Below are 17,120 nucleotides of genomic sequence, written 5' to 3'. Positions count from 1 at the left end.
CAGTTCAGGAAACTGATGGCCAGCCAAGCCAAGTACTTCCTCAAGGGCGTATGAGCTTAGTGACCGACTCAGGCGGAGACCCAGGTCTCCTCCCTCATAGTCCATTTCACTGCGCCATTTTCTCACATACGTGAAAGGAACAAAGAAAAGGAGAAATTGGTTGAAGACGTGATGTGAGGACTTAATGGGGGTGATAAAATCTACTGGTGAGCTCAAGTTGAACATGGCACCTGCACTGCTAACCCTGGTTATTTCCAGTGATTACAGATAGATTAAGTCTGCACAATCTTACAATGAACTCTAAAGATGGTTACTGAGGGGAGCCATCCAGGGTGGTTCACACAGAACGTATTTATGGAGCTCCTAGTGTCCAGTGGGCGGAAAAAGTGCCTTTCCTTTAGAGCTTCTACTCTAGCAGAGGGAGAGAGGTATGGAACAAACTAGAATATAAGGAATAATGAGGAGGAGTGCTGGGCAGAAAACCGAAGCAGGGCAAAGTGGGGGGAGAGAGACTTGGGGACAGAGAAGTGTGTGTTATTTCCCATGGGGTGGTACTGAAAAGGCGTCTCAGGGAGTGGCGTTTGCGGATGCTGGAGGAACCCGATTCGGCAGCTGAGAACCTCCAACGAGGTGATTCCAGCTCAAAATCGTGGGTTTCCAAATCCCACCAGGCTGGCCTTTCCCTCCCTTAGAGACCTCCCTTCGTGACGGACTCCACCCTTGCAAGCCACCGGGAGTGTGCACCAAGCTGAGGAGAAGGTCCAAATCATCCTGATTTCCCTTCTGCCCGGATTCCTCTCCTGTTTAGTGAGCAAGTGAGAGTGGCACTTGCTCCGGATCTAAAACCTTTCAAATGTCACAGAAACCTTTGAAGTGTGAAATGTTTGAGTTTCTCAAAGCCGCTTTCCACTTAATGGGTCTCCGGGAGCTCGTTCTCTCTAAGCACGGGCCTCACTGACATTTGCCTCCTGAGAGCCTCTTTTTCATTTCTTCTTTCGGCCTTGCCTTTGAACGTGGTCGGATCGGCCATGGGGATCAAGAGACCTTGTCAGAAAAGACGACGACTTCGTTTTTTTCCAAAAGGTTAGCCTGTGGCATCTGCAGAGTTTGGTTTTTGATTTTGTCTTTGGTTTTGTTCTGACGAGAAATCACTCTGCCCGTCACAATTCAAATATTATTTTTGTACAATTTATGGGGTTTGGGTTTTTTAGATTTTTTCATTTGAGTATCGTTGACGCTCAAACGTCTGACTAGTTTCAGGTGTTCAGTGTAGCGATTCGACAAATCTATACCTTCTGCTATGGTCACCACCAGGGTAACTGCCATCTGTCGGCCTAGGACACTATTACAGTACCACTGACTATACTCCCTGTGCTGTACCTTTTATCCTCGTGACTTATTCCAGAAATGGAAGCCTAGACTTCCCTTTCTCCTTTACCCATTTTGCTCATCCCCCACCCCACTCCACCCCTCTAGAAACCATCGATGCTCCCTATTTATAGGCCTGATTCTGCTTTTTGTTTATTTATTCATTTGGTTTTTTAAAAAAATATTCCACATATGAGTAAAATTGTATAGTATTTCTCTTTCTCTCTAGAGCCTACCACCCTCTAGATTGTCTATGTTGTTACAAATGGCACAAGCTCATCCTTTTTATGGCTGTGTAATATTCCATTGCACGTAGATCTTCCTTATCCATTCATCTATTGGTGGACTCTTAGGTCATTTCCATATCTTGGCTATTATATAAATAATGCTGCATTAATAAACATAGGGGTGCATGTAGCTTTTCAAACTGGTGGTTTTGTTCTCTTTGGACAAATACCCGGCAGTGGAAATACGGATCATATGATAATTCTATTTTTAAGCTTTGAGACCCCTCCATACTGTTTTCCATAGTGGCTGCACCAATTTTTAAAACCCTATCAATCTTGAGGGTGTTAGGCTGCATTTTCCATAATGAGTCAACAGGGCAGAGTGTTGTCATTCTGGGAGCCTTTGAAAATGATAAAAACATACCATAAATAGAGAGGATCCTGAGCTCTGGTCCTCTTTTTGGGTGCTTACAAACCTAGTGAGAGACCATGAGAAGCGCCATTGTGCACGTATCTCTGTCCCATGCAGGGCATGGAGAATGGTTGCAGTTGAGGAGTTCTGAGAAAGAAGGGCTTCCAGTCCGTGGAAGCAAAATGTTACTCCGGTCGTTATAGAATTGCCATTGGCATTTTTCAAAAGTCCCATCTCCGGTTAAATTTTTTTTAAGCAAGCCATAAAAATCTTCCCCTTCCTCTTCCACCCTCACCGTTGTCAGAGTTTATCCCTTTCATAGCCAGGTTTATCTAGAATTAGAAGTTTCCACTTATTCAAGTGCTTATATACTTCCCAAATCATTTAGCAAATGCTAGGCGTGTGTCCCGCTTTGGCATTGTGCGTGAGAGAGAAGGGGCTATCGGGAGTCAGAACTGCTTTGTTTCCGTGCTTAGATGGATTTTTCCCTTTTGCTTTACCAACATGACTGCATTTAAATCTGCCACGTAGTGTGCTTATTATCACAAGAAACCGAGGTTCAGATACAGCTGCAGTTTGCTGCTTTTGAAATGATTAAAGTATAAATACTATAGAAAATCCAGTGGGGATGAAAGCTATACCAACACTACTTAATTCCACCAGCAAACTCTTTCCCAGTCACCTTGGTGGTTCTGGGAAGGTTTTATTTACTCTTTATCACCCTGACCATGGTTCTCAGCAACCACGTCCAGGTCTCCTGGCTGCCTGCCTTTCCTCACCTGTAGGTCTATAGCCTGCTTCCCTGACCCCATGGATTAAGACCACCGCCTCTCTGAGTCACCTGTTAGTTTTTGGTTAGGGTGCATGATACATGTAAAATGTATCCTTTCTTGAGAGTTAGAGAAGCAAATAATGGCTCCTTATGTTTTGAAGGTTTTATCTTGGGGCACCTGGGTGGCCAATTTGGTTAGGCGTCCAACTCTTGATTTTGACTCAGGTCACGATCTCACGGTTTGTGGGTTCGAGCCCTGCATCGGGCTCCACGCTGACAGTGTGGAGCCTGCCTGGGATTCTCTCTTTCTCCTTCTCTCTCCGCCCCTCCCACCATGCTCTTTCTCTTCCCCCCAAAAAAATAAAGAATGGAAAAGAAAGTTTTACCTCATAGTGCATGTATGTCAAATAGAAAACTTCTAAATATCTTTTTAAAGAAGCACTCACCGGGGCGCCTGGGTGGCGCAGTCGGTTAAGCGTCTGACTTCAGCCAGGTCACGATCTCGCGGTCCGGGAGTTCGAGCCCCGCGTCGGGCTCTGGGCTGATGGCTCAGAGCCTGGAGCCTGTTTCCGATTCTGTGTCTCCCTCTCTCTCTGCCCCTCCCCCGTTCATGCTCTGTCTCTCTCTGTCCCAAAAATAAATAAACGTTGAAATAAAGAAGCACTCACCATAAACCTTAAATTTTGCCACAGAGTCTTTCAGATAAACACACAGCAGTTTTTTTTTTTTTTACCAGATGACAGTGAAATTAATTAGTGTGTCCACCCTTTGCAGATTAACAAAGGAAGACCCCCAAAGGCATAAAAGTATATAACATGTAGAGAATGGGACCTAGGTCACTCTACCCTCCCAAATACATCAAGCCGAGGCCCTGATGTCTTTTTATTTGCTCAGGTGTTCACCCTCAAAGTGAAGAAACTAACTGTTGAATAGAGAAAGAACACTGCTAGTCCAAGACATCCAATTTTTGTTGCCTAAATTACTAGATTGACTTTAAAGTTTCAATACATTACCTTGCATGTAGACCTTGGGACTGTCTCATCCTGTCTCTAGTGTTGTGTGTGTTGTTTTTGACCTTCCAACGGGAATTATAGATCCTAGAGAACAGAGAGAATGGGTGCCAATGTCAAGTGGAATTATTTCCCAGAGTCGGCTAAAGGAGTAACGAGAACATATCTTTCTGTTCCCAGAGAATGGGCAGATGTATATCCAGAAAAAGCCAACTATGTACCCACCCTGGGACAGCACTTTCGATGCCCACATCAACAAGGGAAGAGTCATGCAGATCATTGTGAAGGGCAAGAATGTGGACCTAATATCCGAAACTACTGTCGAGCTCTCCTCTCTGGCTGAGCGATGCAGGAAGAACAACGGCAAGGCGGAGATATGGGTAAGTATCCAGGCTGCAGGCTTCTTTGAAAGGTCACACCATTCAGTGGTCAGCACCACGTTCACCAAAGACAAGAGCGTAGTTCCAGTGTCATCCTGAATTTATGACACACTAGCCTTGAGAAAACAGATTCTCTGCTAACGACAGTGACTATTCGTTGTGGACTATAAAACTTATCAACACGCTCTATCTTGATTCCTATGTTAAGGTGAAGAAGGTCTCTTAGGCTGTGAAGAACACTTACTGATTTATAAGTGCAAAAGTAAGCTCAGAAATATCACAGATCCCCCTTAACTTGGGAACCTAACTGCTCCCTATTTATGGAGGTATCATATCTGTGTGATCTTTTGATACCTTCGAAGATTAGAGAAACATACAGATAGATGAGAGGAACAGCAAAGACCCATGTGATATTTGGTCTGCCCTCTCCATACTTTGCCTATCCCTATCAATTTTTTTAGCCCTAAAACAAATGCCCTATTCACTTGTAAGGCTCACTCTGCAGTAAAAAGTACATCATAAACAATCCATGTTACCGCAAGTTTTGGAAAACTTAGCTTATAACTGCTTGGGTAGCAAATGCTTAGAAATGTTAAAGAAAAGAGTAAAATATGGATGCGTAAAAAAATTCTAATGAAAATTTCTTGGGTCTACAAAATGATGAAAATAAAAAAAACCCACCGGTAAATACTGATTTTAAATTACCTGAATCCCAGAAAATGTTTTCAAATGCTTTATTATTTATGCAAAAGGAGAGAATCTTATCTTTCTGCTTCTTATTTCCTGTAGCTCAGATTTTTAAGAACTCCACCCAGAAGGTTTTGAAGTCACTGGTTTCAAAATGGGAATGGTAGAAACCTACCAACTAGATTTTTGTGTCAGTGTTCTACATGTGACCTCAAAAAAAATCAGTACTTTTTAGAAGAATATATATTCAAAACATCTTTGCTGGTGACACTAAAGTAATCTTTGAAGATAGACATATACCAAGATTTTTTTTTAAGTTCCCATGCTTACATATGTTTAGAAAAGGTAGTCCAGCAATATCTGTTGGAGGAATTCCGTGTCCACTTGGAGAAAGGATCATGGAAACAGACCTCCTCTTGAGGGACTGCGGAGGCAGGTAAGAAGAGGCAAAATAATCTAATGACGTCACAGATGTCTGAGTTGGCATGAAAGGATTTACACAAACCAGAGAATGTGAGACCCTGAGACTGTTTGTAGCTTAAGGCAGGGCAGTATTTAGCTCAGCTGGGAGAAGACATTCATTCGACCAAGTCTCCCTCCATATTGTGCTCATTCCCATTTATTTTCTGCCTTCTGCCTCATTTAAAAAAAATTTTTTTTAATGTTTATTTATTTTTGAGAGAGACAGAGACAGAATGCGAGTGGGTTGGGGCAGAGAGAGAGGGAGGCACAGAATCTGAAGCAGGCTCCAGGCTCCGAGCTGTCAGCACAGAGCCTGATGCGGGGCTCGAACTCACGGACCGCGAGATCATGACCTGAGCCAAAGTCGGATGCTCGACCGACTGAGCCACCTGGGCACCCCCTGCCTCATTTTTTAAAGTCACCAAATCTCCAATTTTTTTAAATAGCATGCTATTTGATTTCCTTTTCAGGTAACGAAAGGACAACTAATTTTTAAATTATTTATTTAGACTTCGCTGATGAGCAGGTCGCTTTTCTATTATATCTAGATCTTAAAGTTGCATTTGCCTTCTTGCCTTGGCTGTTCCTGGTTTTATTCTTGTCAGACTTTTCACTTCTTTTGCATTCTAAGGTTATTTAGACACAAGCACTTGGTGGCCCTCAGATCCTCATTTATCTAGCAACCTTTTTACATTGTCCAGCTCTTTGTTTCAAGGTCATTTCTCAGTTTGCTTTCACTTATAGTGTTTAAGGGCCAACAGGGTGCTTTGGGCTTAGATTTTCCCCTTGCTCTGTTGAAATCCACTTCCTTAAAAATGTCTCTACTTAAAAAATATCTATTGTCTGAAAGTTGCCCCTTCACCTCCCCAGACTCCATCCAGTTTCTCCGCACCGCACTCAGACTTACCGTCCGCTTTCCCAAGGTTTCACCTGTTTGTGTGGTTCGCTCTCAAAGGCATGATGCAAACAGGACTTCCTATGGCTACTGGTTTTCCAGCAGCCAACTGGTTCAACTTCCTCTGTCATCACTAATTCCCACAACTTGGTGGTCACCTGGGACCAACTGTCCCCACTTCACTTGGGAACGAGCCCCTTATTTCTTGCTCTTCCTGGTGCCTTTTTGCCAACGTCTTTATTATTTATACCACAAACCGGAGGACAAGGTGTATATACTTGATGTTAAAAGCACTTCTGTTCTCACTGATCTGTTTTAAGCTTGCGTGAAGATTTATAGTTGACCAAGCAGTAAATGCTTATGTTCTCATAAAATTCAAATAGTTATGATGCTGTGACGTAACTCTCATTATTATGTCAGCTTTGCAGAGATCTTGAAAGGCTCAGTGACACGCATGAGGTCACACAGCCAGTAAATTATTTAACCACGGTTCAATTCAGTCCTGGGTTCAGCCACACATTTCTTACTATTTCTCAGTGATTCTGGTTAACCCGTGGATGCAATGACCAATATTGACCTTCAGCTCACCTTCTGAGTCTTTTCCGTATACTAACGACCTAGTGCAGTGGCTTCAGATGTGAGCAATAGTACTCAAGTTTTCTTGGATTTGTCATTTTCCCCCACGTCACATCACATGATATCCTGCATCATCCCTTTAATGTCACTCTGTTCTGGTCTCTTCTACATGACGATATTAAAATATGCATTTTTATCCATTCTTAGACTCATCTAGTTGAAGTTTCCCTTGGTAGATTATCCAGCACTTTCCCAAGGAAACAGTCGCTCCTACCGAAAGGAAAACACTGTTTCCACTTAATGCCCTGGTTAACCTAGGGACACTGAGTAGGCACCCTCAAGGCAGGATCCATCTTTCCTTCCAAAAGACCTACTGCTCCCCCAATTAGCTGGCCCTGGTGTCTCTGATTCTTTTGTCATGGTGGCGATCTGAATCTGCCCTACGGCAAGTGTACAGATAGGAAGCAGCACGGGGCAAGAAAATCAAATAGAAACTGAGAACTGTGTTGCTTCCTATTGGAAATTTGGATCTCCAAGCAAAATTAATGAGTTTCTGGGGTGTTTTAATGAGAGAAAGGCTGTATCCACGGAGGCTGTGCTACTCTGATGATGACCTATATGAGTAAAACGAAAGAAGAAGGCGTTGCTCGGGCTCTACATTGGAAATCTCTGGCCATCACTACACTCGCCAGTTACTATGTCATTAAATTCCTGATTATTTCACATTCGGACTGATATTTCTTTTTTTTTCTCTCTCTCTCCATCAGTTAGAGCTAAAACCTGAGGGCCGAATGCTAATGAATGCAAGATACTTTCTGGAAATGAGTGGCAAGTGATATTTTGTCTTCTCCTTTGGGGGTGCGGAGGGCATGGGCCTTTTCCTCGCGTGCAATTTATTTGACTTTTGCAATAATACAGAAGAGAATTGGGAGAAAAGGAAACACAGTGAGTTTTCTTAAAAGTTTTCAGCGGTGCTCAAATATTAGTTGAAAATGTACTATCTGGGCCAGATACACATAGAATTGTAAAACACATATAGCGTTAGTTTCCAAAAGGTGTGAACTCAGTGCTCAGTGCTTTTACAGTCTGTCTTTATTTCAGTTTGGGAATGTAACGTAAATATAAAAGGCTCTGTTTATGTGTCACTATGTGTATATACATTGTGTATAAATTAATAAATCAGGGATACCTGGCTAGCTCAGTTAAGCATCTGACTCTTGATTTTTGATCAGGTCATGATCTCACGGTTCGTGGGATTGAGCCTGGCATTGGGGCTCAAGAGAATCCTGCTTTGGATTCTCTCTCTCCCCCTCTCTCTGGCTCTCCCTTCAAAATAAGTAAATAAACATTTATAGATAGATGGATCAATAGATAGATAAACTAGGCAATCACAATCTCAGTAAAATACAAAATAAATGGGACACTAGTAAGTATTTTCCATAATGCTAGTAGCAAAATAATAATGCTTCAAGTTCATCACCTCAAATCCTTTTAGAAACAGGAAGGAAAGCTAAAGAGTTTCATTCCCACGTGACACACAGACGTGAATCAGAGAGTTTACATTTCCGAGCCCTCATTCTTGGTGCCTGTGACAGCCTGTCTCTTCCTTCCGTTGCATTTGTACTGTCACCAAAGGTCTGTGTAAATAAATCAAATGCTGCTACTCATAAAACCCTAAACCTCAGGGTGGATCTGTGTACTTATGGATTACAAATTGATTTTATTTTTTCCTGCATTAGTTTTACTACCAAGAAGCAAGTTTTAGTGTAGATTTATGGTGCTTTCTGGGTCTGGGCTTAACATATACAATGTCTCTGGCTCCAGATTCAAGCAAATACATTAAAAAATATATATGATGAGATAATCGGGGACACTTGAACCCTCACCAGACATTTGGTGATATTGAGACATTGTTATACATTTTTTAGGTGCGAAGATGGTATTATGGTTTTATTTCTTAAAACAGGTACTCATCTTTAACATACATACCAAAATACTTATAGATAATATCATACCAGGAATTTGCTTCAAAACAACCCGTTGGTATGCAGGTATGGATAGTAGATAGGGTATATTGAAAAAGAGTGGTGATCATGGACTTGTAATTATTGAAGCCGGATGATCAGTGCTGGGAAATTGATTACGGTATTTGCTCAACTTTGGTATGGATTCAAAATTTTCCATAATCCTTTTTTTTTTTTTTTTTGGTAAAGAAGTGGATTCCTAAAGAGGCAGCAATACAATCTGAACTTTTCTTCTTTTATCTTGTAGAGGCTCTAGAAACATAATACTTGGCATTGGACTCTGAGTTGGCCAAATGATACAGAGTGGTTGTAGGAAGCTGAATAACCAGGCCTGCCTAAAAAGTGAAAGTGCTGGCCCAAATGATAATTCCAATGGTGTTCAGTTCCCTCAGGTAGAGGAAGTGTGTTCTTCCCATTAGTTCAAAACATGATCTAATGTAAACTGAAAGAAGTCTTCTATGAGAATGCCAAGTATTTTGGGTAAATGATTTAAAGACTGCTGCTTTGAGAAACAGTTCATGGTCACTCATCCTATGGCTATAGAACTTCAATTTTCTGTTAGAATGAGAGAGAATATGGGGCACCTGGCTGGCTCGGTCGGTTAAACATCTGACTTCAGCTCAGGTCATGATCTCACAGTTTGTGAGTTCGAGCCCCGCATCGGGCTCTGTGTTAACAGCTCAGAGCCTAGAGCCTGCAGCCTGCTTCGGATTCTGTGTCTCCCTCTCTCTCTGCCCCTCCCCTGCTCATGTTCTGTCTCTCTCTTTCTCTCTCAAAAATAAATAAACATTAAAAATTTTTTTTAAAGGTTTAAAAAAAGAATGAGAGAGAATATTCAGATAAGGTGAAAACAATGATATTTCACAGATTGTGATTACTCAAGTCCAGGAAGGGTTTTTTTTTTAAGAGTAAAATTTTGTCATATTTAAAATTTTTTATACCTAGACCCACACTGAGACTCCATTTCTAAATTTTTATATATCCCAAAGCTCGATTTTTAGCAAACACTATTAAGGAATAACCCAACTAGGAAATTCCTTATTGATGACCAGAAGTATACAATTTCATTCCATTGTAAGAATGTTTATTACTAGATATAAAAAAAATAGTTTTCAGAAGGATTCAAAAAACCAAGACACGAGTTCTCATACTCAAGAGCTTAAGCCTAGATCAAAGAGGTGGTAGAGAGTGAACAATTAGAGAAGAATTTAGTCCTAGGCCACATAAATACTGAATAAGCAAGAGGTCAGTATGGGTTGCCTTCATTCCAGAAAATTCCATAGGAGTGGACATTGAAAGATAGGCAGAGTTGAATTTGCAAAGAAGAGGGATTGTTTTCTAGAAGGCAAACATGCAGGTTTAAGCACAAATATTAATGCATTGCAGAACTGTGGGAAGACCAGTCTGGACAGATCAGAGGCCCTTGCTAAAAACTGAGAATGAAGAATCCAAGGTAGATCTTGGAGGACTTGAATCAGGCAAGAGGAGTGTGCAGACCTAGGAAAGTCACCAACAAGGAGTCACGGTCCCATAGCAAGCAGGCCATGTTGTGTTGAAAGTATTTGGGGGAAATTGCTTGTGTCAGAATGTGGGACAGATCTGTGAAAGGAGATAGACTGGATAGGGAGAGAGCCTACACAATTTCATTTTTTCAGTGGAGAGGTGATGAGAATCTGGTCTAGGGGCATCGTTATAGGAATGAAATAAAGAGCCCAAAAGAAAGTAAGATTTCATGGCAGTTTAGATGAAAGGGTATGCCCATGATAAGTGCATGGTTGAAGTGCTTTATGCTTCTTTAAAAATGAGAGTTGAATGAAGGGGAAAACATTGACCATATTTATTAAAATAACTAGAGTAGGAAAATGATAATAGGAGTGGTAGGAGTGGGGGATATGGGAAGAGAAAGCAATTGGGGGAGGACACAGAATTCAGTCTTGGATAAAGTTTAAGATAATGTCATGTCGGGGCACCTGGATGGCTCATTCGGTTGAGCATCCAACTTCATCCACGGCTTATGAGTTCAAGCCCCACGTCGGGCTCTGTGCTGACAGCTCAGAGCCTGGAGCCTGCTTCAGATTCTGTGTCCCCCTCTCTCTCTGCCCCACTCCTGCTTGTGCTCCGTCTCTCTCTGTCTTTCAAAAATGAATAAACATTAAAAAAATTTTTTTTTAAATAAAAAGATAATGTCATGCCTCCCACACCCTCTTTAATGGAAGCATCAATAGTTTTCTACTCTACAGGGAAACAAGTTGCTCATTGCTCTCCACACACAAATCACTCCATTCTCTTTTAAAATCCTCATTCACTGGGGCTCTGTCAGTTACCATCTCGCTCTTGACTTTGGCTCAGGTCATGATCTCGGCTCAGGTCATGATCTCATGGTCCATGGGATCAAGCCCTGTGTCAGGCTCTGCACTAGCAGCGTGGAGCCTGCTTGGGATTCTCTCTCTCCTCTCTCTGCCCCTCCCCTGCTCATGTTCTCTCTCACTCTCAAAAATAAATAAACTTAAACAGAGGAAAACTTACTTCAGAAAAAAAACCCATAAATGCCAGAAGAATTCAAGAAATTCTGAGCTTTTACACAGTTGCTCTCTTGTAATGACCAAAATGGTTAGAGGATAAAGAAAATCAGAGAAAGGACCAAGGGAGTCAACTTATTTCTAGTACTTTCTGACTTTTAAAAAAATTTTACAGTATTCTAGTTTGACGCTCAGACTGTGTGTGTGTGTGTGTGTGTGCATATAATTTTTTACAGTAATACAGTAGGGTTCCCAGAATAACTCACTTCTATTGCCTGAATTCAAAAGTAATTTTATACTTTATTGCATTTCATCTGGACCAAAATAGAAATGAGTCAAATCTTACTGACAAACCACCTACTCCACCAGTCACAAGTTGTAAATAGATCTGCTTATATCAGAACTTGTGGAAAATGGCAGTTGCCTCAGTGACCCTGAATTCAACCCCTCATTCGCCAAACCCAATTATTTATAGCTCAGTTCCAAATAAAAAAACTTACATGACCTAACCTTAAAGTATTAGGCAAAGTATTATGTCTCATCTGTGGAACTTTTTAGAGAGTTATGGGGAATGCTCTTTATCTGGGAATTTGGAGTTGCCATAAAACAGACCTGTGGACCACCGTAGAGAAGACTTTAGTCATAAAATGTAGCCTAGGACTTGGGTGGATTCCTAGGGGAGAGGTCTCCATCTATATGCCCCCTGCTCATTATCTACCAATAGGTTTCTGCCTGGCCACTATTAGGGATGTGGAAAATAAGGTATCATGTCAGGGACATTTGTATCAAACGTGTTGTCAGACCCTGACACTACTTAGCCAGAATGGAAGTAATCTGGTTTAAATATTGTCAATTCTTTCTATTTGTGAAATATGAGCCTCTTACTCTTGCTAAACTTCCATGTTTTATGCTTGTATAAACACAAGAAATAGAATAAATAATCTAAGAATCTTCCAAGGTATTTAAAATTATAATTTTAAATTTTTTTTAATTTTTTTAAATGTTTACTCATTTTTTGAAAGAGAGAGGGCAAGAGAGAGAGGGAGACACAGAATCCAAAGCAGACTCCAGGCTCTGCACAGAGCCTGACGTGGGGTTTGAACTCACAAGCTGTGAGATCGTGACCTGAGCTGAAGTCCTATGCTTAACTGACTGAGCCACCCAGGCACCCCTAAAATTATAATTTTAGAACTTATAATCATTAAATTCATTATCCTTATTTCAGTAATGATGATTATCTTTTTTAATCCTTCTTTCTTATTTACTATTTTATTCTTTCTTGCATGCTGGGGTTTTCATCACACTGTTGAGCCATGACTGCCTTGCTATTGTGTGTTTTCTTTGGGTCTGGGCTTCAGCCAGGAAATCACTAGTATTCTAGCCTTTTGGGAAGATGTCATCAGGGCATAGGGCACTATAGACAGTGACTTCCATAGTACCTTCACCAATAGCCAGAACCCAGGGTGAATTGAAGAAATTAATGTGATGATTTGATATAAATGACTAGGTTACATCCAGGATTACCTAGACATTAACAAATGATTGCAGTGATCTATTAATTTCTGGCTTTTTCTACACTGACCAGCATAGTCTGTAGCTGGTGCACCTGATTACTATAGACGTCAGGAACCAGAGCATAAACAACTTTCGAAAGTGGTTTTGCCCTCACACACAAGTCTAGCTACCTCCTCTCAGTCTATTGGACCCTGCCCATAAACAACCAGATGTAAAGCATTCTGGGAGATTAAAAAAAAAGTGCTATTTCTAAGTTGCTGTCAGTAACCACAGTATTCTCTAGAATTACAGGCAGAAAAGTATTTGCCACTTCCTGCTTTTTCTGGCTGACTCATCATTGACAGCGAATAGGAGAGGTTGATAAATACCTTGAAAGTTCTGACCTCTGGTTTTAAAAATGGAAAGAGGATAGCTCAGCTCGGTCAGAGAGGAGTGAGGGATTGAGCCAGTGATGCAACCTCATTGTTTCAACCCTATAGTAATACACCCTGTGATAATTCTGTATCATATAACTGAAGAAAGAAGCTTAGTGCTATACCGACCTTAATAAGTACTTGGAATTTTACTGGTGTCGATGCTTGCCTGATTCCTTGTCCGTCTCTACCCCTTCCCCATCTCCCCATCCTCCCCACCCAGTTGTGACAGCCATATCGCAGAACTTCACTTCGTTCTCTGTCCTTCCTGTTCCTGCAGACACAAAGGATATGAGTGAATTCGAGTCTGAAGGCTTCTTTGCTTTGCATCACCGCCGAGGAGCCATCAAACAGGCCAAAGTACACCACGTCAAGTGCCACGAGTTTACCGCCACCTTTTTCCCCCAACCCACATTTTGCTCTGTCTGCCATGAGTTTGTCTGGTATGGTAACTTGGCATTTTACTCCAAGCTCCCCGTTACGCATTTTGTCCCATCCTCTTAACCTGCCAGGGCTGGCATGCTCTACCTCAGTGGGATGTGCTGGCATAAATACTACATGAGCCTTTTCACCGGCCTCACCTGGATGGATGAAGCTGAAAGTGTGATTCTATACAGTATTTTCATAATGTGACCCCTAGAGAGCAAGGAAGCCAGCTCTAGCAGGAATAATTTCCAAGAACTTTAGCTTCTGATTAAATGGGGGCTACTGGGGATAAGAGGGAAGGGCAGAAGAGGGAGACTTCTTTACTGCTGGCACAGTTTTACAGTCGAAAGTTCTACCACCTTGATAGCCCAACTGTGCTGGTCTAAATGTGTGCAAAAGGAAACACTTCTTCATTGGAGCTAATAGGTTTAGATGTGTACAGGGCTCTCGGGTGTCTTAGCAGTCTTTAGACAGAGATCAGTTCAAGCCTCAGTAGGCACATAGCAAAGGCGATGGGACAGCAGAGACCTGAAATGACTCTTGTCTCAGGTTTTAGCCTCCTCACCTCTTGGTGGAGGTGTTCTTTTCTTTGAGCATTCATCAACGCACAACCTCAGCCTAGCTAGGGTACCCAAAGGTCAAATAGTGTTTTGGTGTATTTCCACCAGCTGTTTTCATTGAATGACTAGAATCACCTTCCTTTCTAATAGTGTTACACGGGAATGGGTCTTAAGCTTAAGAATTTAGTAATTGCAAATATTATCAGACACTCAGAAAAAAATAAAACATCGTACAGGTGTCTTTACCCATCCGTACTGAGCTTAGAGAGACAATGACTTTTTATGTGTAGGACATAGAAATTTGCTGCTAGGTGCCTGTGATGCGTTTTCAGTCAGTCATTTTCATCTCTACGTGTTGGTTTGGAAAATTCGCAAGTGAGGGGGAAAACAAAAGCTCCTCGTTTATTTAACTATCAGACTTTTAACAAAGCAGCTTAAAAAACAAACAAACAAATATATTAACACTCTTGGCCAGTGATAGACCAGGGCTGCTGATCAGTAAATGCTCTGATAGTAGGAAGCTATGAGATCTTGCTTACCTTTTAATGTCTGTGGTGCTGTTGACTCGAACATCCAAATAAATCAAACATCTGCTTTATTGCAGGGGTCTGAACAAACAAGGCTACCAGTGTCGACGTAAGTAAGAAGGGTTTCTGTTGTATTACTGTCATTCTTTGTATTTAATTGTTCCTTCACTTCTGAAAATCTTAAGCGACAATCATTTCTTTCCAGAGTGTAATGCGGCAATCCACAAGAAGTGTATCGATAAAGTTATAGCTAAGTGCACAGGATCAGCTATCAATAGCAGAGAAACCATGGTATGTGTTTAAGTTCCTCTTTTTTGTCTGAAATATGAGAACTCTTTATCTTGACATTAAATTTTACAACCCACTAATTTTTAGCACTGCCTGAGCTTGAATCCTTATGCATATCAATGAACGTCAATCTCCCTAAAACCCTTTCCTCTTCAATAATGATTGTTACTGAGATTCAAAACTAGAGGATGAATAAGAAAAGACTAATAAGAATATCGATAACTCTACCTTTTCCAGAAAAGCATGATAGAAAGTGGCCAGAAAACACAGTTTGGGGCAATTATATGAGAACGACTCTTGTGGCATCTAGAGCTAGAAGGGACAGTTAAAGAATAGAGGAAAACAATTATAAAATACTTGTAAGCATTTACACAGTTTATATGAGATGTAACAGAAATATAATTCTTATGTGGAGAGGCAAGTGTTTCTTTCATAACGAACTTTGAGGCATATGGCGTGGAAACAAGTTACCCCCTAGGAAAGGGAAGCAGACCTGGAAAGTCAGGCACACTTCCTTTTCCTATATTTCCTTCTTCATTCAACAGGTATTTAGTGTGTATCCAATACATGAAAAATACTCTACTATAGACAATGCACAGCAGAGCCAAAACAGATCCGGTCCTGCCTTTATGGACCTTACCATAAAATTAGGGAACTACGTAATTAACAACAATGTATTGTTTCCATTTATATTAAGTGCTAAGAAAATAGCCAACAGGGTGTGATGGTGGAAAATAACTGAGTGACCTACTTAAACCAAAGGTCAGGGAATCTCCCAGGGGAGGGAGCATTTAAGCTGAGAGCCTCCAGACAGAAAACGCCCCAAGGGGGAAAGAGTCCGCATGTCTCTAGGACCTGAAATGAGACCATGAGGCTGAAACAGCAAGGGCAAGGGAACAAATAGAACACGAATTTGGGGAACTTGGCAGGACCTAGATTGGATGGAGGTTTTTAGACCCCAGTGAAGTGGTTGGATTTTATTTGACCTATAGTGGGAAGCCCACTTCGTGACTGCTGTAGGGAAATGGTGGGTTGAAGTGTGAACATAAAAAACCAGAGGTGACTACAGAAGTTCCCCTAAGGCGGATGGTTGATGTTACGTTGGAGCAAAGTGAGCAGATTTTCAGGTGATTGCCATGTTAGAAATGACTGGATTTGCCAGTGGATTGGATGTGAAAAATAAGAGAGGGAAATAAAGATGATGCCCAGGTTTTTGTCTTGAGCAGTGGGGTAGAGGCAGAACCATAACAATGTAAGACTAGAGGAGAAATTACTATTTCATTTTTTAATAAGTCCAACCTGAGATGCCTGTAGACATCCAAGTAGAGGTATCAGTGGACAATTTTATATGCACTTGGAATTTATATGAGCCCATAGACCGAATATATAAATTCCCCAAAGGAATCTAAAACTGCATTAGGTAGAAGACAAGGAGCTTGGGATAATGACTGAGAATAAGAGTTCAGAAAAGGCTCTCCATATATTAACAGTAAATGAGGTTACAGAAACCATAAAGCAAAGGGGTCAATTGTGGTCATTGCCACTAAAATAAGGACCACATGGAGATATCTGGGGCCCTTGATCCAAGACATTTCAAAGAATTGTAGAGTGTTCGCTTCATCGACCAGCACTGAAGGTTCCTGGAAGTTGACGACATGGACACAATTTATGTGCTCATACTATCAAGAAGACTAACCTGAAGCTCATTGAAGTAGAACAGTAGGTGAAAAGAGGTGTGACCCAAAGGATGGCAGTACTCCCATAGCTGGAGAGAGAAGAGAGATGGATGAAGCTAGAGAGAGGGAAAACCAGAGCAGTCAGGAGGGAAGAAGTCCACCCTTGGCAAGAGGGGAAGATGTCCAAAGCACATGTGGAGATGAGTCTGTGATGGACAGACCGATGGTTCATCAATTGTAGCAGAAAGGGAGGAGAAGATGGTTGCAGATGACAGTGGGTTGTAGATTTGGGGGCAGGAAGGTGAGAGAGCTTCCCTTAGACAGCTTACTACTTCAGTGTAGTCTGGAGATTGGGGGAAGGAAGAAGAGAAAGCAGCAAGTGG

At 41.5% G+C, this 17,120-nt stretch overlaps 1 protein-coding gene across 1 annotated transcript in view; it reads left to right on the top strand.

Annotated features, from left to right (window-relative positions):
• PRKCQ (protein kinase C theta) overlaps positions 1-17,120 on the top strand; it is a 185,563-nt gene that overhangs the window by 54,104 nt on the left and 114,339 nt on the right. The window contains exons 3-7 of the mRNA XM_043564510.1: positions 3,970-4,169; positions 7,557-7,617; positions 13,541-13,703; positions 14,851-14,882; positions 14,979-15,064. Coding sequence (XP_043420445.1) covers positions 3,970-4,169; positions 7,557-7,617; positions 13,541-13,703; positions 14,851-14,882; positions 14,979-15,064 — 542 coding nt within the window. The remainder of the gene's footprint in view (positions 1-3,969; positions 4,170-7,556; positions 7,618-13,540; positions 13,704-14,850; positions 14,883-14,978; positions 15,065-17,120) is intronic.

Source organism: Prionailurus bengalensis, chromosome B4 (genome assembly GCF_016509475.1).
Source record: "Prionailurus bengalensis isolate Pbe53 chromosome B4, Fcat_Pben_1.1_paternal_pri, whole genome shotgun sequence".
NCBI classification, from domain to species: Eukaryota; Metazoa; Chordata; class Mammalia; order Carnivora; family Felidae; genus Prionailurus; species Prionailurus bengalensis.
Note: the sequence above shows the minus strand (reverse complement) of the source record. Positions and strands in the feature narration are given on the sequence as shown.